The 26,081-nt window shown below is 42.4% G+C and overlaps 1 protein-coding gene across 1 annotated transcript; it reads right to left on the reverse strand.

Annotated features, from left to right (window-relative positions):
• Positions 1-741: 741 nt before the first annotated feature.
• ZNF330 (zinc finger protein 330) lies at positions 742-19,568 on the reverse strand. The gene is made up of 10 exons (XM_075543758.1): positions 19,387-19,568; positions 15,796-15,927; positions 14,155-14,174; positions 13,995-14,065; positions 11,155-11,234; positions 9,539-9,665; positions 8,748-8,852; positions 4,901-4,947; positions 2,711-2,828; positions 742-1,680 (listed from the first exon to the last, which is right to left on the reverse strand). The coding sequence occupies exons 2-10, from the start codon at positions 15,913-15,915 to the stop codon at positions 1,409-1,411; spliced, it is 960 nt and encodes a 319-aa protein (XP_075399873.1). The 5' UTR covers positions 15,916-15,927; positions 19,387-19,568; the 3' UTR covers positions 742-1,408.
• Between the last annotated feature and the right edge of the window lie 6,513 nt (positions 19,569-26,081).

Genomic DNA, 26,081 nt, shown 5'->3' on the forward strand with positions numbered 1-26,081 from the left:
CCTGGGGAAAGACCTATGCAAGGTGGAGGGGGAGTAACTGCTCTGAATAGCAAGGGGTGCACTATGACCAGACTCAGAAAGGTAAGGAGCCTTGGGAGTAAAAATCATAAGACACCTCCACCTCGCTTGCTCTGCGTTTGTATTCCTAAAACAGTGCCCTGATCTTGACAGAGCACATCCACAGTGCTTGCCAACTGTCTGAAGTTTATCCATGCAGACCAGTAAATCCTGAGCTTGGTCCTAAGTTTTTTCAGCCCTCCTGCTGCAAGAGATTAAATATTTTTAATAGGCAACCAGCCAACTGTTCTCTTTTACACCTGCCTTTCCAAGGCCTGTTATTGGCCTCCGTTGTTCATAACGTGGCTGTAAAGGAGGGCTTAGCAATAACCATTCAACCGTGTGTTCTCATAGCTACAATTTTTCTCCATACACCTCAAAATGCCACCCACCCGCTAATGCGTCTTTTTACCAAGACACGATCCCAATTTATTGCCAGTGTAACTTGTAACAACTGGATCTGATGCCAAGTACTATCTAGCATTCACTTAACACCAATGATGGTCCAGCCAGCATCTCTTTTATCTGCCACACTGTTAATCTCCGCTACCTCTCTGGCATATCAAATGAATGAAATGAAGTCATTGAATCAAGTATCTTTAAATGCTTCTAAAATTGAGTTTAAAAAAATTAACACAAAATTAAACATCAGAAACAAAGTTAAATAAAGTTATCAGAAATATATAAGTGAAATACTAGTTTTATTCAGGGAATTTTGGACAAAGCATCTACATAATTCACTACGGGTGACTGTGTCACTGAAAAGTGAGTAGTCACCTTTGTCTACACTCCGGCACTGATGACAAGCACGGTTCTGGCCACATACTGTAAAGACATAAATAAGTCCACTGCTGAAACATACGTATCGTTGACTGTGTAAGCGAACATGGATATGCAATGAAAACTTAGACCACAACACACGACTTTTATTCTGTGGACAGAAAAGGAAAAATTCGGCAACTCATTTTATCCATTACATTTTACAAAAAAATAGTGAATTGATAAGCGATGCTGTGTTATAAAGACAGCAATTTAAATTCAAATATATTAGCATCCTATTCCTTTATCCTGTGTATGGGTTTATTTGGCAAGCCCTACTACTAAACTACAGAAATCAATAGTGAGCCACTTCATGGTGCTGCAATTGCTTGCATCAGTAAAAATGTACATTGGAACTCAATTTTTTTTCTTATCGGTCTATGAGTTCCTGTAAAAACTGCCCTCCCCGCTCCTGCCCCTCTCCTGCACGGGCCCAGTGACAGTACTTGGACACCACGCAGGTCGGTTCCATCAAGCACACAGCGCTCGGCGCCTCCAGCACCAATCCCGCTGCCAGCCGGCACGCAGCCTCCTAGCTCTCCTGCTCCTCATAGTGAGCATAGCCACTGGCATACGTCCTTCCTAGATTCAGATTGGTAAACAAGTCGGACGACTCCGCGTCAGAATCCTTCCCTCCCTCGTCTTCCTCGTCATCATCGTCTGCGTCATCCTCATCCTCGTCCTCGTCCTGGTAGCTGGTATCGCCGTACTTGTTGGATGCGAGGTTCTTCCAGTAGGCGTCGTAGCCAGAAGCTTCATAACCCTCCTCACCTCCGGTCTGCCTGCCAAATTTCAGGGAACGGGCTGCAAAAGACACACAGGAATTCGGCATGTTCCTTACTGCATTTCGTTCTGTCCTCATTGTCCTCCACATGACATGAAATAGCATAAATCGCATTGACCGCTTCTTAGTCTACAATGAAAATATATGCCAGCTTCTCGTAATCCCCTCATGTAATATTTAAGTCAATTAAAGGCGGGAAACTTTGGAAACATCTAGCTCAATCCTTCTCATTCGCAGTCTATGCACACACCAATTATAAAGAAAGCAGTGCCATTTCATTAAGTCTAGAAAAAGGGGAAAGGCAAAATTAGAACAGCACTCTCTAACGGTAAGTTAAATAAGGCTTGATAAAAAATAAAATGTCTTTTTTGTGGCCCATTAAAAATTTATTTTCAAATCACATAAATCACACGACATGGTTGATTTCTTATGTCATGATATTTTTCTTCAGGCAGATCTTTAAATAATAATTCAGATGCTCTGGAAAACAAATCTTTCACTCCTCCTGTACTACGAGGAACACCAGACGCATCCCCCCATAGCAAAGCCCGATCTTCAACGAAACAAAGCATTGCAGAGCCACTAAGAAGTAGGGTTCTACTCTGATACATCTGGCACACTTTGAGCTACCTTACTATCAGCATGTCGACAGCAGCCTCAGTGCCACTGAACACATGCCCACAGCAGTGATGTTACAGAACCAGCACAGTGGCTCAGCTCGGGGAACACACACGGAAGGAGAGCTCCAGAGTGAATTCTAACTTCCAAGTACTGGAGCGACCAACACTTGACTATCCAAGATTTTAACTGCTCTGTTACTTAACAGAAGAGCATCAACCACGGAGAAAAATTATGTTTCTGTGTTCTGAAATTTCAGCATTTACTATGGTGCTAGCGGAAGAAAAGCCAAAGATCAAAGTAAAGGCATGTATAACAAAGGAGGCTGGAAGTATGGGAAAATTCCATTGTTTCTTCATTCCATTTTCCCACAACCACCTTGCCTGAGTAAGGCAGCAAACTCGTAGCCCAGGGCCACAGGAAGACACCTACTTGACATGCTAAGGTCTTTCGTCTCCTGCGTTTCGTGTCCACATTTGGGACAGGGAGGCTGCTTTCCTTTCTCTTGTTTAAACACCTTGCTCCGTGTATGTTCATCACAGAAACACGCCTACACGGGAGGAGAAGACTATGTTACCCAAAATATCCACTAGTAACTAAACATTTTAAAAGACATCATTTAGCATCTTAAGGACATGTAAACATAGTTTTGGTAGGACAGAGAGATCAAAGTTTTTGTTGAACTAGCTCCTGATTCCATAGTCCTAAGTTTCAATTGAAGGGAATGGTTTTTACTAAGATGCATGGACTAATAAAAGGCATTACTCAACACAACCAACATGTGTCAAGCATTAGACTGTGTCCCCAAATCATATTCTAGACCCTGTATCTGTGAATGGGATCCTGTTTGGAAATCACGTGTTCTAATTAAGGAGCTCATACCTGAAGAGTGTAGTATTTGGGTCCACACCCTAATACATTTTTCAATGGTTTCTTATAAGATGGAGAAAAGCAAACACAAAAAAAGGGTAGGGGGAAGGGCATGCAAAGACTGTCTACAAGGACACGTGGAGCTACCAACAAGGGGGTGCCCTCTCCCAGTGTCCGTGCATTATGGATTTCTAGCCTCTGAAACTGTGGAACAGTACAGTTCTTTCTTTAAAGCCACTCACCTGTGGTATCTGGACAGGGGTGGGTCGAGAGGCAATAAGTCACTGAGGGGTAAGATATCCACACACATTTGGTCCTCTAGAACTATCTGAGTATTCATAAGGTTCCTGATGATACGACCAGGCTGTCTACCCTGGTGCACAGTATAGGGAAGATCAAGACAAGTGGATAGGAAATTATAAGACACGGTGCATTGGGGCAGTGAAAAAGAGAAAGCCCCAACGAGGTGGAGTAACACCCTGGCTGCAGCCATGGGTTCAGGCAAAGGAACAACTGCAAACATGGTGCAAGACCGTGCGGTGTTTTGTTCTGTTTGACATCAGGTTGCTAAGGGTAGGGAGCAACTCAGTGGCATGTAACAACATGGTGCTCTGAAAGGAGTCCTGGAGGCTGAATGGTTCTGAGTTGGATGGCTAACAAGGTCGGCAGTTTGAACCACAGCTGCTCTGTGGGAAAAGGTAAGGGTTTCTACTCCAGCAGAGTACGACAGTATTAGAAATGCCTACCCTGCCCACGGGGTTGCTATGAATTGGAATCACATCAATGGTAGTACGTTTTTGATTTCTCAGTGAATTGCAAAACAGAGGTCCTAAGCATAACACAAGACACAGGAAAGCCTTCCTGAGAGACAGGATATTGTTAACAGAGATGCAAAAGAGAATGGGGTGTAGCAAGACACACAAAACTGAAAGAAGCACAGTGTAAGTCAGTGTTTCCCAAAGTGGGTGACCATTCTATGCTGGAATGATCCAGGTGGGTGACAAAAGCAGAGTGTGGGATATAGCAAAATTTTAAAATTGTGTGTAGGGGAGGAGATGCAGAATAAAATGATTTTTTCCTGAAAAAAAAGAGGGAGGGGGGAAGGATAGGGAGACATGTGGCTCTAGGCCAAATAAATATGAGAAACTAGGCAAGGGAAACGACATATACAAGACACTTCAAACATTTGTGGACAAGTAAAATTCAAAGTTAATGGGATTTTGTAAAGGTACTTCTTATAAAGCCTGAACATCTTAAAATGAAAACTACTTGTTAAAAGTTGGGCAAAGACAAGAGATAAGGATAGAATTAGTATTAGAAATTAAGGATCAGAGGACCGCTTTTGCTGAGTAACTTGACTGTGTCTACTTAGTGACCGTTTACGTGCAGAAAGGAGATGAAGATCTAAGGAAATAACATGGAAATCTTTAGCTCACCCACTCTTCCCAAAAGATGAATTTTTATATTAATTAAAACATACTCTCATTTTTATCATGTTCTCCATACATATAAAATGCAAAAAACCACAAAATTCGGCAGGTATGTGTGTTCAGGCTCATTTTACTACAAGCCAACCATATTACCATTGCAATGTCACGTGTTTTCAACCGCAATGTCCAAAATAAAAGAATCTACGGTAACTAGATAATTGTACACATCTCTTGCCGCTTCAGTCTATCAACAAATAATCCAAGGAATGCAGAGGATTGAAATCAGAAAACAAAAAAAACCCCCAGAAAAACACAAGAATACCTTACAACGAAGACAGGAATGCTGGCCAAGCCGATTGCAGGAAACACCTGTGGGAGAAAACAACATATATTCAAATTCAGACCTGGAATGAAAATGCTGTTTTCCAAAGATTTATATTGACTGAACCTATTACCTCAGATGCAAGAACAATTGGGTTTTTGTCTAATCGAACCTAGAGAATACATAAAAATGAGGCGGAATCTCCGCCAGAAGAAATGACATCAAGAACTGCCCCCGCTAGCATTTCACTTCCACAGCTTCAATTATTCCCACATTCCCTTTATGTTTGCAGGCCAAAGAAACAGCTAGCTGTATTTGGCGAGCTGAAATGGCAGGACATCCTGTTTGCCCATGATATTGGCCCAAGACTTCCTCCCATTCATCTAATGGTTGATATTTGTAAGAGATTGATTATTCCATGTTGCTTTCTGCATGACTTCTGAGAAGAGACAGAGAGACAGGGCGACAGAGAGAGAGAGACAGCGATATCCAGGAGGGCAATGAGACAGCCGAATGCTCTATCTCTAGTGAGCCACATGAATATTGGTTGTCTAGCATTGATGAATACTAAATTCAAATTCATATACGCTAGCAAAGTATATGTGGGAATATGAAAGAAAAATTAATTAACAAAAGACAAAACAAACTAAAATTTGCTCTGATGAGATCTGAATATAAATCATTGCCTTTCACTTCAAGGTCTTGAAACTTTTAACTAGAAAACCAAAGTATTTCTCTATCCTTACAATTAAAACCTTTGGGCAGATGTACCTAGTTTGGTGTGGGAGAAAGATGGGCTGTCTACTCACAAGAGTTCCAGCCTGGGAAACGAACACAGAGGTTAGTTCCAGCTTGGTCTGCAGCATCGCCACGCGCAGAGTTTGGCGTCTAGCTTGGGAACTCTTTGTCAAGCTTAGCTGGTTCAAGGGGAGACCTTTCCATCCAAATAGGCAAGCTTGTGTGCTCATTTTGTTTAAACTCAAAGATGACATTCTCGATGTGAGCAACTGGTTATGGCCAACTGTCCGCTTTCTCCGACAGGAACAGGAATCATTCCATTGGATTCCGTTCTCCACGCGAACAATAAAAGTTAAAAACCAAGTGCTTACTGGATCTTAGGGATACATACGTTTATCATATTTTGGCCTGTGGGGGAGGGGAGATCTGAAATCTCAATCATTTCTACGTCAAGCCATGTCCAGAGTCTTTAGGGCTGCCCTGCCCCTGACGCCCCTATTAATCTAACCAGACTTCTCTCAACTCCCTTTCGAAATGCAGACACACATTCAAAGCAGCCCCCACTGCTGACAGAAAATACAGACTCTTTTCCGACACTCAGCCTGCGCACGGATATGCCAATAAGACACGAACTCAAGAAATCTTCCGCCTTCCCAAGCTCACACCTTTACTTCTGAGAGGCCCCAGTCTGTCCTCTCCCCTAATTATCCACTTCCATACACATATCATTAACACCCAGGGGTTTCTGGTCCCAAAGTTAATCTTCAATTAAGACTTGTATAAAGATAGATTTCTCTCAGATTATAAAAATAGTACAACTTTTCTACTTTTAGAATGTACATTTTCTCTCTTAATCTATTTTTATGTCTCCGGGCTCTTTTAAAAGCAAGCAAGTTGGGAGACATCAAAGCCTGCTGACACAACGAGCTATTTCAGAATAAAGGTTTCAAGGTTACTCTATCCATTTAAAGACAAAAGCAGAGTACTAACAAGTGTGATGTTTTGGTTTTGGTTTTCTTTGAGCAGTGCTCCCAGTGATTACACACACACACACACACACACACACACACACACACACACACACTAGCAAGTCCATAAATCTTACATTAAAAACACTGAAGCGGTGGAAACATGCATCGAGTCAAGGCTCACTCATGGTGACGTTCTCTAGGACAGAGTGGAACTGCCCCTGCCAGTGTCCGGGACTGTAACCCTTTAGAAAAATAGAAAGCCCTGTCCTTTCTCCCTTGGAGAAGCTCGTGGTTTCAAACTGCTGACCTTGTGGTAAGCATGCCAAAGGGTAACTACTATGCCACCAGGACAGTTTTCAAAAAAACACTTCAAGCTTCCAATAAAAACCCCTGAAAGAAGACTGTCCAAAAAGATAAAGCAAGGGTAAAAAAGAGCTAGGTTCCGATGCCCTAAGGAAATGTACTTATCTCAGCAGACGGATGATTTAGTCAGCTCTAAAGTTATAGAAGAGATGAGAACAAGGATTAGTTCTTCATACATGAATCAAACTGAACAAAATGACTGTCTGTAGATTTCTCTTTCCTGTAATGACGCCTGATATTGAATAAGGGTCGTCGACGAGCCCTAGGGGTGCTGTCAGGTAAGTGCTGGGCAGCTAACCGCAAGGTCAAAGGTTCAAATTCACCTGCTACACCTTGGGAGACGGATGGGGTCATCTGTTCTTCCAGAGATTTACAAAACCCCAGAAACCATGGGGCAGTTCGACTGTGTCCTATAGGAGTGCGGCTTAGGTTTTCTATAGTTCCAAGACTACCAGTTCTGGTGATTAAGCACACAGGTCACTAAGTGGATGATGTTCAAACCCAGTCTTGAAAATCTGTTGGGGTCACTCTACTCGGCTCCACGGGGTCCTTATGGCGCAGAATCCACTTGACACTGAGGGTTTTGCTGTGTTTTGAGTGCCAGGCTTCACAGGAGATGCTTTCTATGGAAGATCATTTAAATGAACCCTTCAGGAAAACTTTAGGATCTTCTCATAGATAAGGGAACTGGGGCTGGAAAAAGTTAGCAAGTTTCCAGCCAACAAACTGAACTGAATTAATGTTGGACTCAAACTTCATCTGCTGAAAAATCAATGTAAACTCGAGAGAAAAAAACAAACCAAACAAAAACAACCTCACTACCATCAAGTTGATGCAGACTCAGAAAGACTTGGTAGGACAGTAGAACTGCCTCTTTGCGTTTCCAAACTTTAACTCTTTCGAGGAGTCAACCGTCTCATCTTCCTCTGGTGGAGTGGGCTCCAATTGCTGAGATGCTGTGGTTAGCAGCGACCCGGTCATAACGATGGTAAGTTTGACCCATTCGGCAGCACTGGGCCTCGCGGAGAGATGCATGGGGATGTCTGTAGAGGTTGGCTACAGGACTGAGTGCCGGCCACAGATGTCAATGAAGACTACACAGACGTGAGGGCTAGGCACCTGTATTTTTTTTTTAAAAAACGTCCACAGGTGTTTCTGCTTCCCATCCTAAGAACCAGTGGAATCGACATGCACACAGCAACCTCACTATCCTCAGGTCAGATCCGTCGCATTAACAACCCTCTGGACAGGGCAGAACTAACGGCACCTAAGAACTCTACGCTGTCCGTCCTGATGGGTGCAGAAAGCCTCATTTTCCTCCCAGGGTCGCTGATGGCCTTGAACCACCAACTTCATGTCTAGCAGACCCACTGTTTAACTACTTACCACACCACCAGGAATCCGAGAACTCAACTAGAGACAGCCAAGCGGAGCTACGGTACCTTTCCTGGAACCCTATGGAACCGTGTGTGAAGGGGAGTGGAGGAAAGGTGCTGCTGCTGTAAAACTGGGAGAGTAACACTGGCTGACACTCAGCAGCCAGGACCCGGAGAGCTACAAGCCTGCAACAGCTGGTCAACCCCACGGAGCCAAGAAGTGGCCCAGCCAATGCCACGGAGGCTCTGCTGAGAACAACAGAGTGCACGCTGGAAAGCTTCTCTGGAGTAGGAGATGGGCACGATTTCCAAGTATGTTTCCCTAAGAGGCGGCGCGAACAATTACATGTCTTCCCATTCAGCCTAAACCTTGTGACGAGTAAGGACCTAGAAGCTTACATTTAAACGTTTCTGCCTCCAGAACCTGGCAGCTCGCTTGATGTTCAAACTGATCGTCTTCACAGAGGAAGTTATGGCAAAAAGAACAGCTGAATATTCTGCCACCTATTGGAACAAAAAGAGAAAACCACAAATGTAGACATGATATTTTTATCTTTATAAAACTTCTATGCATAAAATGATTTGGGAAAGACGGGATGTCCAAGATACCCCCAAATGGAACAAGAGTTTTGCTCTGTGAACAGCTAAACCGAAAACTGCCAGAGTAGCTGAAATGGAAACCCCACTCCACCGCCACACCAAACCCACACCCAGACTGCCGTGCAGTTGACGCCACCGGACAGGGCAACTGCCCCTGTGAGTTCCCCACTGCAACTCTTTATGGGAGTAGAAAGCCTCATCTTTCTCCCACGGAGTACCATGGTTTCACATTACCGACCTGTGGTAACCACTACACCACCCACTGTCTCCTGGTTATTGAGATACTATTCCTAACGATCAGAGACATATCCTGTTCGCATACAACCAGCCCTCCGCACCTGCCAAGGTCTGCGATACTAGCAATGACTATTATTACACATATAAATCTTTCCCCACACAGCCAAGCCAAGAGCAAATGCACTGCCGCTGAGTCAGTTCCCACTTAGAGACCCACAGCTGTTCGCCACAGCAGATCCCGGAAGTTCGGGTACACAGTTCCGCACATCCTGCAGAGGGGCTGGAAGGGCAGCGCCCATGGTCAACGTCACCACCCCGTGCAGCCACAGTGGAGGCTCCCCCGCGTCACTCACCGTGGTCCCACACGCCTCGCTCACACTCCACACACTCGGCATCAGTCAGGGGACAGGCGCAGGCGTGGGAGCTGAGACACTTCCGTCCATGGCAAACCCAAGCTTCACAAAAGTCACAGATTGCGCCCTGAAAGCCAAGAACAAAGCAGACCTATGTTTGGCCCCTGAAATCATTAAGCAGTGGCGGGCATCAGTTTATACATTTAGCAGTTTTCTACCCTCGAAGATGGTGGGTGACTTCATGAAAGATTGCAAGACTCACTTTAAAGCCAACTTTACCTGATACCAAGGGCTCAAGTAGAAAGCAAATATTTTGAGAATGATGATGGCAACAGATGTACAAATGTGCTTGACACAATGTATGTATGGATGGATGGATTGTGATAAGAAATGTATGAGCCCCCAATAAAATAATTTTTTTATAAAAGCCAAATTTACAAGGAGTCTGAAAATTAAGTTGCTCCACCAGCAGCTCCTAGTCTAAAAACCTTAGCGATCCGCTAAAGAAATAAAGTCTAAGAACTGCAGTGTTGCCTCCAAAATGAATTCTGATTCAAATAAACGTCACGGTCTACTTTCAATATTCTTGTTCACAGCACGTACTATGGTAGTCATGAGCTACAGTCATGGTCGATGGCTTTACTTTTGGTGTGTATCAGAACTTTTTCAAATACTGTGCACACTAGAGAATAAGCCAACCTGCACATCAGCCGAGGCACCTAATTTTACCACAAAAGCTATTTTAAAATGTGCTGGAAAACTCGCTTATACATGAGTCTACAGTACCCACCAATATCCTACAGAACATTCCTCTCTGTGCAATCTATAAAGCAGCACACAGCGTTTCTCGACTGACTGAGAAAACCTTCTATCCCTCTGCCAGCTTTTCTCCTTTTATAGCAACTTATGCTTTAAGTCATTATATTCCTATGTGAAAAAAAAATCTAAGCAAAATACAGGAACTGAACTATAGGCTGGTTCTCCAATTCCACATTGAGGACAGGCCATAAAAACGTACCTGTCAACACACAAAGACCCTACAGCATCCAAACGCCAGAAGGCGGTTTCTGAAGGGAGAGGCCTGGGCAGTCTTTCCTTTACAAATGGGGAGTGACCGAGGGGCCCGATGCTCCTTCTGAGACTTAAGTTCAGATCTTCCAGTATCAGGGCAGCAATTGTGAATAGCAAACAAGGAAAGTGTTTGAGGGATAAAAGTAGCCCACTGATATGTGAAAATCTCACATCCTCTCTTGAACAGCCAAGGATCTTAACAAGAGACCGTACAGACAGCTGGGTAATCAAGAAGTTTAAAAGAGAATTTCACAAAGGACAGTGGTGGTGGTGGCGGTCTTGTTTGGGAAAACCTGAAAGGAATGATGCAGTTACCATTCCCGGACCTAAAGGAAGAAAAGGGGGGGGTGGGTACAGTATAGAACCCTGAGTCTTCCGGAAGGTGTAAGGAAAAGACAGCTCATAGGAGTTGAGGCCTCTGGAAAAAACACAGCCAAATCAGGACCACCAGGCAGGGAGTGCGGTCAGGGACTAATCGCCCAGAAGGCAGTGACATTTTCTTATCCCTGGGAGCCTACTGTAAGTGACGGCGACATGCAGCTTACCACCATGGCGAGGCCAGTACTGTAGACACCAGCATGCTTGATGACACAGTCTGAAGACTTCATCATGCACTTGGTTTTCCCTTTCATGAAAAGAAAAAATGTATTACTGATCTAGTACGCACATGTTCACTCACTTCTCTTTCTACTTAGGCCAAGGTAAGTTACCATCGGTAATAGTCTGAAAAGAAATTGAACAAAATTTGCACAGGTTTCTAATGGTTACTGGTCATACAACTAAAAACTAGGACCTAACTAAGATATGATTGAGGCAGATATTTTGGGATTATAAGATTATTAATAAATATGTTAAAAATAAGCCCTTTAAATGCTAATTTATGTTTCTATTAAAACAAGACTTTACAGTTACGCTTCAGAGTCTAACAATCAGGTATAGCAGTTAATCACCTTGTGAATTTTCAGGTGAACCAAAGATTTTTAAAAATTGAGGCTTAACGGTACATTTTAACTGCTATGATTTATAATAAGAGTTTAACGTTTTTGGTTTTCTTTTTTAAAAAAATATCTCAAACCAAATGAAAGAAAATAACACGTAGCCTATTTGTTTTGTTTGTTTGTTTAAGGTTATTCATAAGCAAAAATGTACAAACAGCCTCCAGCCAAACATTCTGCAAACAGGATTTTGAAATCGTGTTCAAGTGAACTCAAAACACAGGAGCATAGTGAGGGTTAAAAAATCAAAATACACCCACAAAAGTTCTGCTCTAGCCGCAAATTACCACATCGAGACACTGTCAAAAATCTCGTTCATCAAACACTATGGGGAGATCAATAGTGACATGATAACCACCCATCCAAGACACCACGAGTGAGACAAGAATGAAGTGGAAGATGCTCAATTTTCCACTATCTTTATTGTCTGAGGAACAAAGCTGGCCAACAAGAAATGGAAACAAAAGAAAAACCGGAAAGAAGAGGCAGATTGCTCCACAGCTTGATCCTCGGTACAAGACTAGGGAAGGTGAAATGCATTTATACACAGTACTACAGAATACAAACCCGTGATTCAAACCCAGGGACACTAAGAACACGGAATGGTCCTAACAAGAATGCATCCATTAACCATTCTCATTCTTCCCTAGCATCTACTTTCTCACCCAACAGCCACTGACAGTCCACACAGTAAGAAGGCACAGGCTCGCCGATGAGCGTCCCATCTAGGCCAGCAGTCTCATACACTTACAGCTAAAAGCTAGAGCACACAAATACGCAGGGGTGTGGCTCTAAACATCCCTAATTTCCTGTCACGTTCTCATATATAGACATTTACATGAGCATATCCTAAACTGACTTCCACTTGAAATTATTATCCCATAAACAAAGGGGGATCTGGAGAGGCGAAAGTTAAGCAGGTTCACTTACTGAAGGATTTCAAAACCATTCATACCAAAATATGGAGAACAAATCTTCTGTGGGGATTAAGCGATGAAGCATACAGCATCGCTCACACGGGCACAGCCCTATTCCTGCTCAAAGGTTCCATGAAAGACCTCCGGAATCACCATGGCTGCTGTTCTAGGAGCTTCCCTTCCATTTCAGTCTGAGTAATGATTTCAGGAGAAACATTTCCACACGGGAACTGGGTATGCAGTTTATTAGAAAGCTACGGCAATCCCTTGGGGGCTACATTTGTGAAAAGACTCACGTGCTAAGGACACACATACAAGCTAATCATGACCGCCAGCAGTGAGTCAATGTGAAATCAAGCTGTCCTCAGCAGTCCGAGAGTGCAGGGCTCAAAATCCGGAAAGCAATAAATGGATGTTGGTCAGACTCATTAAAAATTCAAGAAATAATCACTACTCATCTGAAATGTAGGTTTCCTAACGTTTAATACACTATGTTGGCAAACTATACCCAAATTACACTTTCATTGTTTTACAGTGCAGGGGCACTGAATTATTGACTGTGCTTCTTCTAGCCCAAACAGCTCTTACCAAATGACCTTTCCCTGCCTGGGTCTGGTAAGAGGACATGGGGGGACACTGATGGGATTCGCCATCCTGCCATGTATAAAGTGAGCCCAAGGAAGGGGAGTTGGGGATAGGAGAAGGGGGAAAGGGGACGGGTGGGGAGGGGGGGGAATCCATTACCAGCAACAGCCAGTGGGGAGAGAATCCTCTGGACCTCCTAGCTACAGAAGACAACTAGATCACTAGAGGAGCAGCAGCAGACCAGGAGCCACAGGCACATGAAACAGTGGTAGTGGTGGTGGGTTTCCCAGCCCACAAAGCAAGTAAAGCTGAGGGCTCTTGTGCAGAAGGCCGCTTACAGAGTAGGACGATTCTGGGCACTGAGTTGGCAAAGTCAGGCTCGCTGACCCTGTGCCTTCGTTCAGGCGGAGTGGAATGCATGGGGCACTTTCTTCAGGGAGCTAGGTTTGCTGGCCCATGGAGCTAGACTTCAGTGCCTTCAGGTTGAGGCTTACAACTGATTGCCCTTTGGGCATCCATCAGCAGACTGGAAAGAACTTAGTAACATGTCCTGATAAACAACTCAACCCTGAGCACTTCTCACTGGCATTACTTGTTAACTTCCTTAATAAGCCCTTTATTCATGAATCTTATCTTTGACTTCGGTGTAACCACTGCAATGGATAACCTGGCGATCAAGTAACAAATATTAAGACAGCAGCATCCAGAATTATACCAACATGGCGAAATCAAGACTTGACAGTAGATCAAATGTGTTACCCTGTTTTATTAACAGTAAGGCTTAATGCCGTAAGTGCTAAGACCAAGCCTAAAGTTTTAAACTCATTAACTTCCAAACAAATGTTGGAAAACTTAAAAGGCATGTGTCTTTAATCATCATATACTTACCACACTGTGCACAAATTGGTAACTTCTGTACAGAATTACAAAAGTAGCAAAATGCTCTATTCTTCTGTCGCCTTGTCATATAAAATAAAATAAATAAATTAGTATCAGATAAAGTCAGAGGGCTTATTTTATATCAACAGAAAAAGAGAAAAATAATTACCTCTGACACTTGTCACATTCCTATAAAATGCAAAAAATATATAGCATTATTTTTCAAACTGACTAAAGACTATCATTTACTTGCATTATATATATATATGTATGCACACACACACACACACACACACACTGTTTTTAAGGCAACATGCAGATGACACTCCTCAAAAACTTCCAATTCCATCCATGTTTGCAGCTTTCAACACACACCGAAGTCACAAATTTCCGGAATATGCCTTTTACTCTGTTCTCCACGCCTTTATTTATTATTCTAATACAATTTCCTAAAAAAATTCTACTCACAATCTCTACCTGAAGACAGCTTGGGTAATGATCTCACACACTCAATAAATCTAACAACCCCTGGATTTTATAAATACTGTACCTTGTTATAAAACCTTGCAGAGTCTAGCTCTGATTATGTGTATGAATCTTACACTTGCATTGTCAGTCCAGCACCTCTCTCCTCTGAAAATGTCCCTGGTATACCAAAGGCATGACAGAAGATGTACTGAGCTTCTAAGAAGATATACTCCTTCTGTCTGCCACCTCCCACCTTGAAAAGGTTAGTCCTGAAATTGCTGCCTGCCCAAACCCAGTCTATCAAAGGTCATCCTTTCTTCTGAGGGCAAGAATCCGTAGTGGGAAGCACGCAGCTACCAGTGACTATGAATCTAACAAATACAGAAGGAAAAGTTGAAAAACAGGAAGCAGTAAGGGAAAAAAAAATAGTAACAGGACATGGTACTGGAAATTAAGTCCAACCCATCTCCTTGCCTTCCCAATTACACAAGTTGGTCTATTATCCATTTAGGATTTACTTCCCCTCGGGTTATTGGAATTGAATGTCTGCACAAGCAAGTACGTCTTGACTAATACCAGTACATCAAACAATACAAGAACAAGTCAACTAATAGGCTATGACGTCAACTAATACAAATATTCCTGAGTCTTCACCAATGCACACCCCACCTACACTACCTGGGACGAGACCTGACCCAATGCAGATACAATACACATTTGCTGAATTAAGTCACAATAATAAGCACATATTTTCAAGGAAGAAATAAAATATCATGGAACTAGAAAAGGTAAGAGAGTGAACCTACGGAGATGTGAACAAATTCAGAGACACATAGCCACGAAAGGAGAGACAATGAAGACTATAGATATATGTGTATACAGACAATGAAGACTCTAGTCTTCATATACAGGTATAAATAATCCCGCCCTCCCCTGCCCCAACTGGGACCAGTCATAGGAACTCAGAAATTAAGAAGACTAACAACTCTGTCTAGGGAACAAGAAGCCAAAAGAGAGATCAAAAATGTGAAACGTTCAGAGACATCAAATGAGTTGGAAACGCCAAAGAGAAAATGGAGAGGCTAGAAAGCTCAGTACATTTTTCATCTATGTATTTTGTTTAGTAGCTATTTAATACCAATAATATCGAAGGGAATACATGAACTTTGCAAATAATAAAAAACCTTACAAAAAAATCACTGTTGTGACATATTAATAAAAATAGGCAAGCCTGTCCAACAGATTTCACACTCCACAGTTGAATGTACGCAGTCACGGTGCACTTGTGAATACTGCAGTCGGGGGTAATTTAGATAGCTCCTATACAAGTCAAAGCCCTTACCATCGAAGCATTACAGGGGTGTTTAGCTAGATCGATGGTGCTTCGGGAGGCTCTTAGTTGTTTTTCACGTTCCCGGCGGTTCTCAGCCTTCTTCCTCGCACCAGTCTTTTTCTTAGGCATTTTCCCGTCTTTCTACATGAAGGGCAAAAGGCGTAATTGTCTAGTTACATTTGCTGTTTTATATGAACTAAGAAACAGGACCACCAAGTGTTCTTACTCATGTGAAACTTTAAGCTCAATGGTCAATTTTGACAGTTAGTTTAGCCTGACACAAAGTATGCATAACATATATTTGGTGAACCAAGTCACAGGAACCAGATCGTTATTTGTTCAAAGAAACAATTAGAAGACATAAAACTAGCGGAACTGGAAAAAGTAGAGAAGTGAATCTACGGCAGTGGTTCTCAACCTTCTTAATGCTGCGACCCTTTAACACAGTTCCTCTTGTGCTGGCCCCAACCATAAAATTATTTTTGTTGCTCCAGCTTAACTGTAATTTTGCTACTGTTATTAATCGTTCAACCCTGTTGCAACCCAAAGGTTGAGAGCAGCTGAACTAGGGAGATGTGACCAAAGTCAGAGAAACATAGTCTAGAATGGAACCTTATTATTTTTCAAAACTTCACGAATCATCAAGCACATGGTATCCAAAATAAAGTACAAGACTTTTATGATAAGGTGCTTGTATTCCCAACCACCATGCCATCCCCTAAAGAACCATTAACTGTTACTGTCTCTGTAGATTTAGCTATCCTGGATTTCATATACAGAAAAACATTAAAAAAAATAATAAAAAAGGATAACAAAGTAAAACATCTAAAAGCTTCAATTAAAAAGAAAATAGAAACAATTTAACAACTAGAACACATTTAAATGGGTCTTAAGGGTCATCAAATGCTAGGGTGCTAAACTTGAGCCTCACTGCAGCCACCCCAATCCACTCATTTCCAATGCATTCTGCTTGTTAGCTAGGTGATTTACATCCCTGCTCCATGATCAGAGGGGATTCACCAGGGGCTCAATTCATGTGTATTTCCCCTTCAGTTTGTTTGTTTGTTTTTAGACTGAAACAGCTTCAAAAGGGGTCAAGAGGGAGATCCCATGATAAGATACACTTCAACCTAACTACATCTGCCATAATCGGCTTTGCCAAGTGCTTTCTGCTTGTTAACAGGGCTATATTCGCATCCCTACACTAGGATCAGAAGGAACTCCCCAGAGGCTTTAGTCCAGGTATGTAAGAAGAAAGGTTCTAAAACTATGGTGATGACTATAGGACTGTTCTTGGTGTGACATAACGATTACATTGTATGACATGTGAATTATATGCCAGGAACATTAGTGGGGGAACCCATAAATCAAACTACAGGGGGAAAAATAAAGGTACTTATTTATACTACCAAACAAGTTTAAAGGATGTAAACACCAAAAACATTTATCTTTAAAGCCAATATTCTTGTTTTACATTTTCTTTTCAACTGGAACTAAAAAAATCTAACATTAAATATGCATTAAAAATTTCTACATCACATAAGATAATTTTATTAGGCATATATGAAAGAGAAATAATTAAAAGGTGAATTACTGTCGAGTTTACATCACTGTATTGAGCTATTCAGGTGACCTGTAGGCTGCCAACACGAAGTTAAACTAGTCTAATTTTTCCTATTCAATGTCTAAATAAAACATTCAACAGTCAAGTCAAAGGACAATATTAACTATACCATTTTCTCAGAAAAGTCTTGTCCTAAATTACTATCTTTGGGGGAACCCCGTTGGTGTACATGTTGGTTACATAATTGAGCTGCTAACCGCAAGGTCAGCAGTTGGAAACCAGCATTCCCTCTGAAAGATGAGTCTTTCTTCTTCTGTATTTCCAAGAATTACAGCCTCAAAAACCCACAGGGGCAGTTATACCCAGTACTATAGGGTTGTGGTAAGTCAGAATCAACTTGATGGAAATGATTTTTTTTTAAGTTGCTTTGACTCTGAAAGCTACTCTTCTATCTACAAGCAGTTTTGACATGATTCAAACAGATGTTTAGGAGTCTATACTTACATGTGTGTATCAAAGGCTTTCAAACGTGCTTGTTACTTAATTAACACTACAACATTTAGAAAAACAGTATTTTCACTAAGTAACTTTTTAAAAATGGTTATCCAATTGAAAGACTTCAAATTCTCTAAGCAAAGAGCTTCCAGCAAAAACTCACTGCCATTGAGTCAAATTCCAACTTTGTCCAACTCTATAGGACAGGGTAGAACTGCCCCTGTGGGGTTCAGCACCTGCAAATCTTTACAGGAATAGAAAACTTCACTTTTGCCCATGGGAGCTGCTGATGGGTTCAAACTGCTGACCTTGCAGTTACCAGCCCAACACATGGCCCACTATGCCACCAGACAATTGTGTAATATAGTCAGTATTCATGGAAGGATGGGAGGGGGAATGACTATGTGGTTCAAACATGAAATTGGAAAATTGGAAAATTCTTAATATTCTTTCACTGTGTGTCTTCTTAAATTGTGAGTCTTAAAAAAAACCAACTATAGATATTCCTTAAAAATACAGATTCAGCCTTCTAGGCCCTATTCAAATGTACAAATTCTAAAGTTCCAAAATGGCCTCAGCGTCACTGTGTATACTGAGCCCTAGTGGTGTAGCCACTATGGTTTGGGCGGTCATCCACATTGTCCGCAGTTCGAATCTACTAGCGCTCTTCTGGAGAAAGAGCTTTCTACTCCAATAAACAGTCTCAGAAACCCACTCAGGGCATCACTTTTGAATCAACCTTGACTTGACGACTGGGAGTTTGGTTTCAATGGCCCTGGGAGACTAACAATACATGTATTCCAAGAATCCTAAGTGCATCCAAAAATCATTGGAAGCAAACGTCCAAGAGAATTCACCGGATTTTTCCTTCAGAATGTCACATTACAAAAACATGCTTCAGTTCTACTTGAAACCATGCTAAGATCACTCAGTCTATTGTTATCCTGCTTCCTGGGTTCCAAGTCATGTTACACAATCCCATCAAAAAGTGCAATTTAAAAAAATCACAGAGTAGATAGGCTAGTGACAGTTCAAAAATAAGGGGCGGGCCAGGCTCCTGGGGGGGGAGGGGAGGCGGGGAAGGCGGCGACTTCAATGACAGGGTATGTAACCAGTAAGTGCTTAGAATGATACAGTCTACACTGCGATAAAACTGTGCACTGCGCTGTCTACGAAACTCAGCAAATAATCATGGGTGATGCTCCGGGGGGATTGTAAGCACCCAAAGGTGTCTTCTGAATCGGCCAAGAATGTTGAGCCTCAATGGATTTCTTCCAGTTTGTTCTGGAGGGGCTTTCTCTCTCGGCCTAACGCAGGTCCCGGTCCTCCTCCAGCCACGCTCCGATTCCCTCGGGAGCTGGCCGGTGTCCCCCAAGCAGCAGGGGACCCAGGGAAGCGCGACGCTAAAGGCAAAGGCGAGTCGGGGGCCGAGCGAAGCGGAGCCATCCGGGCGGCCCGGCGGAGGGGCCACGCGGCAGGCTCCTGGAACCCGCCCCGGGCCCGCCCGCCAGGCCCCCTCCGCTCCGGCCGCTCCCGCTTACCCGCGGGGGAAGGCTGGACTCGCTCCCGGTGCTCAGGGCCGGGGAACGGCGCGGGACCAGGCGGCGGCAGCAGGACACCCAGGCAGGGACCCAGGCCTCTAGGGAAGAAGCTAAAGCGAGCCGGCGGACGCTCACAGAGCCCGTGGCTGGCCCTCCCGGAGCGGGACCGGATATCCGCCTACGTCAGCGGCGTGCTGACGTCGGCACGTCGGTGATAAAGGACCTCCCACCGCTTTGGGCCCCGCCCATCCCCCCCCACCTTCGGGAGGCGGGGCTTCGGAGGCTCAGTCATGTTTCTGTAAGAGGATGCCAAAGGGAAGAGGAAACATTGGAAAACCAAAAGGGGAAAAGGAGAGAGAAGCTCCATTAACTACGTTCTCGGGAAAAGAGGGATAGAAGAGCCCTAGTGGCGTCATGGGTTACGAGTAGGGCTGTGTCCCCTCAAGGTCACCAGTGCCCAGCCACTAGCTGGTGCTCTGAGGCGCTCAGAAAGCACCTAGACAGTTCTACCTCGCCCTAGAGTTGAGTCCCATGAGTTGGGGGCTGGTGTCTTTTTTATTGGTTTGGGGTTTCTTTGGGGAGAGGGGGTGTATTTGTTTTAGGGGGGAAGGAAGGAAATAGCCTCACATACTTGATCCTGGATCACTTGATTTCAGTATCTGGTTACATTGTTGCCTCATTACTTTCAGCTTTGTCTTGGGGACTTGCATCCCATCTTTCCCCCCCTCTTGCTCAAGGTGGGCCTTGAGGAGCCTGGTGAAGTTCTGTACTTCCCTCTTCAGGGCACTCCAAAGTTCCAGTCCATTATGAACACACCCCTGCGTTCTGAACTCAGACTCGGTGTTCATTCTGCCCTTAATTTAAGTCTGAGTATCCTCATAATTCGCTTTAGATTTCATTTCTTTTTTTAATTGATGTTTATGAGATTACTGAGATGTCAATGATCTTGTTCATCAGTGCTCAAAAAAACAAAACAAATTCACTGCCTTGAGGCTGTGCGAACTCACAGTAACTATAGAACGGGAGAAGACTGTGACTTTCTGAGACTAGTTCTGTCTGTCTTCTACAGGTGGCTGGTGGTTTCAAACTACTGATCTTGTAGTTAACTGCCCAATGCTTAACCACTGTGACACTATGTCCAAAGTAGTGAGATGAAGTCTCTCCATTCTTGCTTCTACGGAACATCCTGGTACCATCCTTGCTTTTCAGTACTCCAAAGAGGTCTTATGTAGCAAATTTTCCTAATGCAATGCATCTTTTGATCTCTTGACTGTTACTACCATGAGCACTGATTGGGGATCCAAGCAAGACAACATTCCTAAAGACTCTAATCTTTTCTCAATTTATCATGATGTTACCTACTGGTCTAGTTGTGAGGATTTTGGTTTTCTACTCATTGAGTTGCTATAATCTATTCTTCAAACCCTCCTCAGTTTCAGCAAGCAAGGTCATGTCATCTTCATAAGCCTTCCTCCAATCCTGATGCTGCATTCTTCATGTAATCCAGCTTCTCTCATTATTTGCTCAGAGCACAGATTGAATAAGCATGGTGAAAGGATACAACTCTGAAACACGCCTGTTCTGACTTTTAACTACATTTGTTGTGTTCCTACAACTGCCTGTGGATCCCATCATAGGTTCTTCATGAGCACAATGAAGTTTCTGGAACCCCCATTCTTCTCAAGGTCATGCATAGTTTGTCATGATCCACACAGACAAATGCCTTGGCATAGTCAATAAGGCATAACTAAACATCTTTCTCATAGTCTCTGCTTTCAGCCAAGATTCATCTGACACTGGAAATTACATTCCTTGTTCCACGTCTACTTCTGTCCCCGATCTGAACCTCTGGTAGCTCCCTGTCAATGTATTGCAGCACCATTATTAAATGGTCTTCTGATAAATTTTACTTGCATATGGTATTAATGATGTTCTATAATTTGTGCTTTCTATGAGCTCATTTATCTTTCAAACAGGAACAATTATTGATTTCTTCCAGTTGGTTGGCCAGGTAGCACAGAGGAATGAGTGCTTCATCAGTGTATTGAACCATTTCAGTTGGTATTCCTTCCATTCCTGGAGGTTTGTTTTTGGCTAATGCCTTCAACGCATGCTCAAAAAGCCTTGAGCACCCCAAAAAACTGCTATGACTTTTGTTCTTGACCTTTTCATTTTGCTCTGCCTGGACACCCTGGGTAGCCATTGTCTTGACTGTGCTTTGTCGTCAGGATTGTACAGTTTCATCTTCCTGATCCGTCTCCTGTTACAGTTCTTCCAAGTAATGCTTCAGGGTCTTGATTCTGCTTATTTAAAAACTCTATCAAAAGCTCTGCTTTTGTCTAAAGCTGACCAAGCACAGCTGTTTGGGGGACTCAACAAAAAAAAGCTTTTTCAACTGTAATTTTTTTTTATCAGAATTGTGTAATTCAGGACCCTTTGAGATGTTGTACTACTGGATATTGTTTCTGTGATTAATAATCAGTTAGGGCATGAACAAGATTAATTTTTTCCTCATCAATTGTTGGTATTTTCCTTGTTAAATGCCATCAAATTAGTTCTGACTTATGGTAAACCTATGTATGCTTAGGAAAACACTGCATGGTCCTGCACAATCTTCATAACCTTTTAAAACTGGTGGTTCTTTAGGACATTGATCCATAATTTTTAGTAAAATATAAATGATTTCATTTTAACTATTCTTTGACCCAAGCTCCACTATAAAATGGATGTTTGTTGTTTCTTCAATTTAAACAGAATTCTTGTTGCTCTGATAGGAACCTTTTCAAATGGATGTCTTATTCTTCTAAATGGCTCAAACTAGATCCTGATCAGATATAATAGTGTATGAATTTATTTGGGTACAAACATTATTGAAATTCTTATTTAGTTTTTCATAATACACATTTCATGTGAATTTTTGTTTATCCTTTGTATTATCCCAATCAGTTCCATTATTCTCATATTCTGAAATTACTATATCAATTTTTTTCTCAATGATATAAGATATGAAAATAATAATCTATAACTTATCAAGGGTTCATGAGGGAGAGACAGTAGGGAAGGGAGGGAGGAAAATGAGGAGCTGATAACAGGGGTTCAAGAAAATGCTTTGAAAATGATGGTAACAACATATGTACAAATGTGCTTGACACAATGGATGAATGTATGGATTATGATGAGATATAAGATCTCCCAATAAAAGTATTTAATAAAATAAATAAAAGTATTTAATAATAATAATAAAATCTTTTTCTCTTTAGTCCTCCCTCCCTCAATTTTAGCAAATATTACACCCTCCTATTTTACAGAGAAAAAACTATCATGTATATACCACTTTGAGATCTTGACACTGTCAGCACTTTATATATGTACACCCACACCACAGTTGTCAACTATCTTGTTATATGACAGTTCACGTTTGTTATGTAGATTTAGCAGTAAATGACAAGGGGGCAACATGGTTGTGATGATTAAAGTTATGCATTAGCTTGGCTGGACCATAATTGTCAGTGCTTGGGCACTTACTTATTTTTATAATTTGGCCAATATATAGTGCGGAAATTTGGCATTCCTGTAATAGCACAAGACCACACTAAACCAAACTCACTGCCATCAAGTCAATTCTAGAGACCCTATGCATGAGAGGAGAACTGACCCTGTGGGTTTCCGGGGCTGTAAATCTTATGGGAGCAGAAAGCCTCATCTTTTTCTGACAGAGCAGCCGGAGAGTTTGAACAACTGCCAGCCTTGTGGTTAGCAGCCCAGTGCTCTCCAAAGCCCGTTGAGCACGGGCCCGGGCAATGTTTCACTCTGTTGTACATGGAACCACTGTGGCTCTACTTTGTAATCTGATATGGTCATCCTTCACTTTGTTATAAAGACCTGGTCTGTGGAAGGTAACCCTGTTAATAAGTGAGGAGTGTACTGATTTTTCATATGAAGAAACTCCAGGACATAAAGAATACGCAACTTGTTCCAAGATTACATAGCTAGTCAAGCTTGTGGGATCTTCTATTATTGTAATTTTCAAGTATTTTGGTCTCAGGACCTCTTTGCTGTTGTTTTCATTGCTAGGTGTCGTTGCATGAGTTCTAACTCACAGCTACACTACATGCCACAAAATAACACACTGCCTGGTCTTGCACCATCCTTCCAATCCTCCTTACATCCGGGCCCATTGTTGCTCTCACTCTGCCCATCTGCCTTATCCAGGATCTTTCTCTTTTTCACTAACCCTCAGCTTTTCCACACATGAGTTACCTTCTTCAGGAACTGGTCCCCTCTGATAACATGGTGGAAGTATGCGAGACAAAGTCTCTCTACAAGACTCTTTAAAACCCTTAAACTATGTGGGCTCTACAGGCTTATGTTTATGTGGTTTATATCTCTTGATATTTACCGTATAAAAAATCAAAAATGGAAAATTAAGACCATTATTTATCAAGCTATTAAAACTAATAAACCCACTGAATTTTAATGTAAGACATGTTTTATGAAAAATAATCATCCCAAACAAAAGCATAGAAAGTGAGTATTATTTTCTTTTGCAAACATCAATTTAAAGCATAAAAAGATGCACTGGAATCTTTTGTCTGCTATTCTCCACGAAGAAATTGTGGGGAACAGAAAGATTTCTCCCAAGTCTTCTCCCCCAAATATATGTTAGACTTAGGACACTGCTTTACAGCAAATGGTAAATGATTGTCAAGTTACCTCCCTGGAGGCCGTCAGTTGCCAGACTACTGTCTGGTCCCACCACAAGAGGGCCCACTCCCTGCTGTTAAGGACAATAGGCTACTTCTCCCTAAAGGCTTGCGGTCATCCTCTGGTTCATGTAGGTGGGGTTTGTACCCTACTGATAATGGTTTCTATAGTGAGCCAGAGAACAGGTCAAACAGCTCAGTGATATCCAAAATTAAGCTGCCTCCCTGAATCTAGGATCCGCCCATCTTGTTACATGTGTGCTCCCAATACCTCTCCTTCCTATTGCGTGGATACCCTTAGATTGTCTCCTCTCATTGCTGCATAATCTTTTGACTGTACAAACTACCTGTTGCCTGCCCTTTTGTCCCTAAGGAAAATCGGCTGTTTCCCATTCTTCTGGTGTTCAAGCCCCATCCTTTGCTGCCACTCTGGTCTGACATACTCATTCCAATCATTGTGATATGTTACAACTTAACCCCCACTTTCCACCTAATGGACAGGAGGGAAGAAGTCGATGTCCTGGATCTCAGGAAGATGAAGGACCAGATTCCAAAGGGAACAGAGGTTGTGTTATACAAAGAAATCCTCTATATCAGGGGGTCTCAACCTTCCTAATGCCAGAACCCTTTAATACAGTTCCTTATGTTGTGGTGACCCCAATCATAAAATTATTTTCATTGTTACATCATAACTGTAATTTTTCTACTGTTATAAATCAGTTGACCCCTGTGAAAGGGTTGTTTGACCCCCAAAGGGGTCGCAACCCTCAAGTTGAGAACTGCTGCTCTATATCATGTTCAAGCAAGGGGAGAGCAGTAGCCATTTATGGGGACATGGAAGCAAATATAGATTCAACTGAGAGTCAACTGAGTACGGAAGGTTTTGAGTGGCATCATCTCAATGCCTCCAGTCCATTGAGTCATGGTCTGTGCCTTTCCTTATCGAGCCTTTCCTTACCTAATTGTTCATCTTCTTTTGGAGTGCTGCCACACTTAGGGGTAAGTGCTGGGCCAGTCCCTCGGCTTTTCCTGCCCTTGCTCTGCAGGACATAAAAGCCTCTGTATGCTGCCAAAGAAGCCTTCTGAACTTTTCTCGCAGATTTTAACCGCCAATTAAATTTCGTCAGTCTCATCTTTTTGTTATTTTATTCACCTATGACATTCTGTCATTGGATGGAGCTTGCTGAGAAAGGGGTTGCTACGAAAAATCTTGTGCTGGAGAACCCCTGAAGTAGGGCTGACTGCTGAAACTGTGGAGATTAGTGCTTCATTTCTATAGAAGGGTCTGGGTAGTGCCTCTACTGCTCACCACAAGAGTAATGACAAAATAAAGAAATCATCATAGATAGTCTTACATGAAGCAGACATTAAGTCTAAAAGGCTTATGGCATCCTCTTGCACATTTCATGTTAGAAAAGGGCCAACTCCACAGGAAGATTTCAGTGAGGCTGTTCCTAGCTGTCATTGAGTGGGAACTCAACTCACAGTGACCATGAACAACAGGCTTGGACCATTGTAATTTATAGGGTTTTGGGGGGCTGGTCTTTGGGAAGTGGTTAGGCCTTTCTATATAGGTCATCTTGGTCTCAAACCACTGACCTAAAATATCATCAAAGACAAAGACCTTTATCCTTCACAGATACTAAACTCTAAAGGATAGACTTTTAAGGAGGTAAAAATGGAGTATGTACCTGTGATATATGGGTGTGAATATATACATACTATAATATATGTGTGTGAATGTGCCATTCATAGAGGCACTCTTTGTAAGGCACTCAGAACTAGAAACAACTCTAGTGTTATTCAATAGGAAAATGATTAATGGATCATCACATATTTATATAACAGGAGAGTATACACACAAGAATGGGCAAGCTACTACACATAAGAATAAGTGTGAACCTCACTAGAAGAATAACTCTATGAAAGAAGCCAGCAAAGGAGAATTTACAAAAATTCCGTTTATATCAAGTTCCCAAAAGTTTAAACCAA

Source organism: Tenrec ecaudatus, chromosome 3, assembly GCF_050624435.1.
Source record: "Tenrec ecaudatus isolate mTenEca1 chromosome 3, mTenEca1.hap1, whole genome shotgun sequence".
In the NCBI taxonomy this organism is placed as follows: domain Eukaryota; kingdom Metazoa; phylum Chordata; class Mammalia; order Afrosoricida; family Tenrecidae; genus Tenrec; species Tenrec ecaudatus.

What these genes read in the sequence shown, in the direction of transcription:
- ZNF330 (XM_075543758.1), bottom strand. Translation starts at nt 15,915, where the DNA reads ATGCCTAAGAAAAAGACTGGTGCGAGGAAGAAGGCTGAGAACCGCCGG. An exon ending in ACCCCTGTAATGCTTCGATG is followed by an intron (nt 14,175 to 15,795) that starts GTAAGGGCTTTG and finishes TGCATTTTATAG; the next exon opens with GAATGTGACAAGTGTCAGAG. An exon ending in GCGAGGCGTGTGGGACCACG is followed by an intron (nt 8,853 to 9,538) that starts GTGAGTGACGCG and finishes TTGTTCCAATAG; the next exon opens with GTGGCAGAATATTCAGCTGT.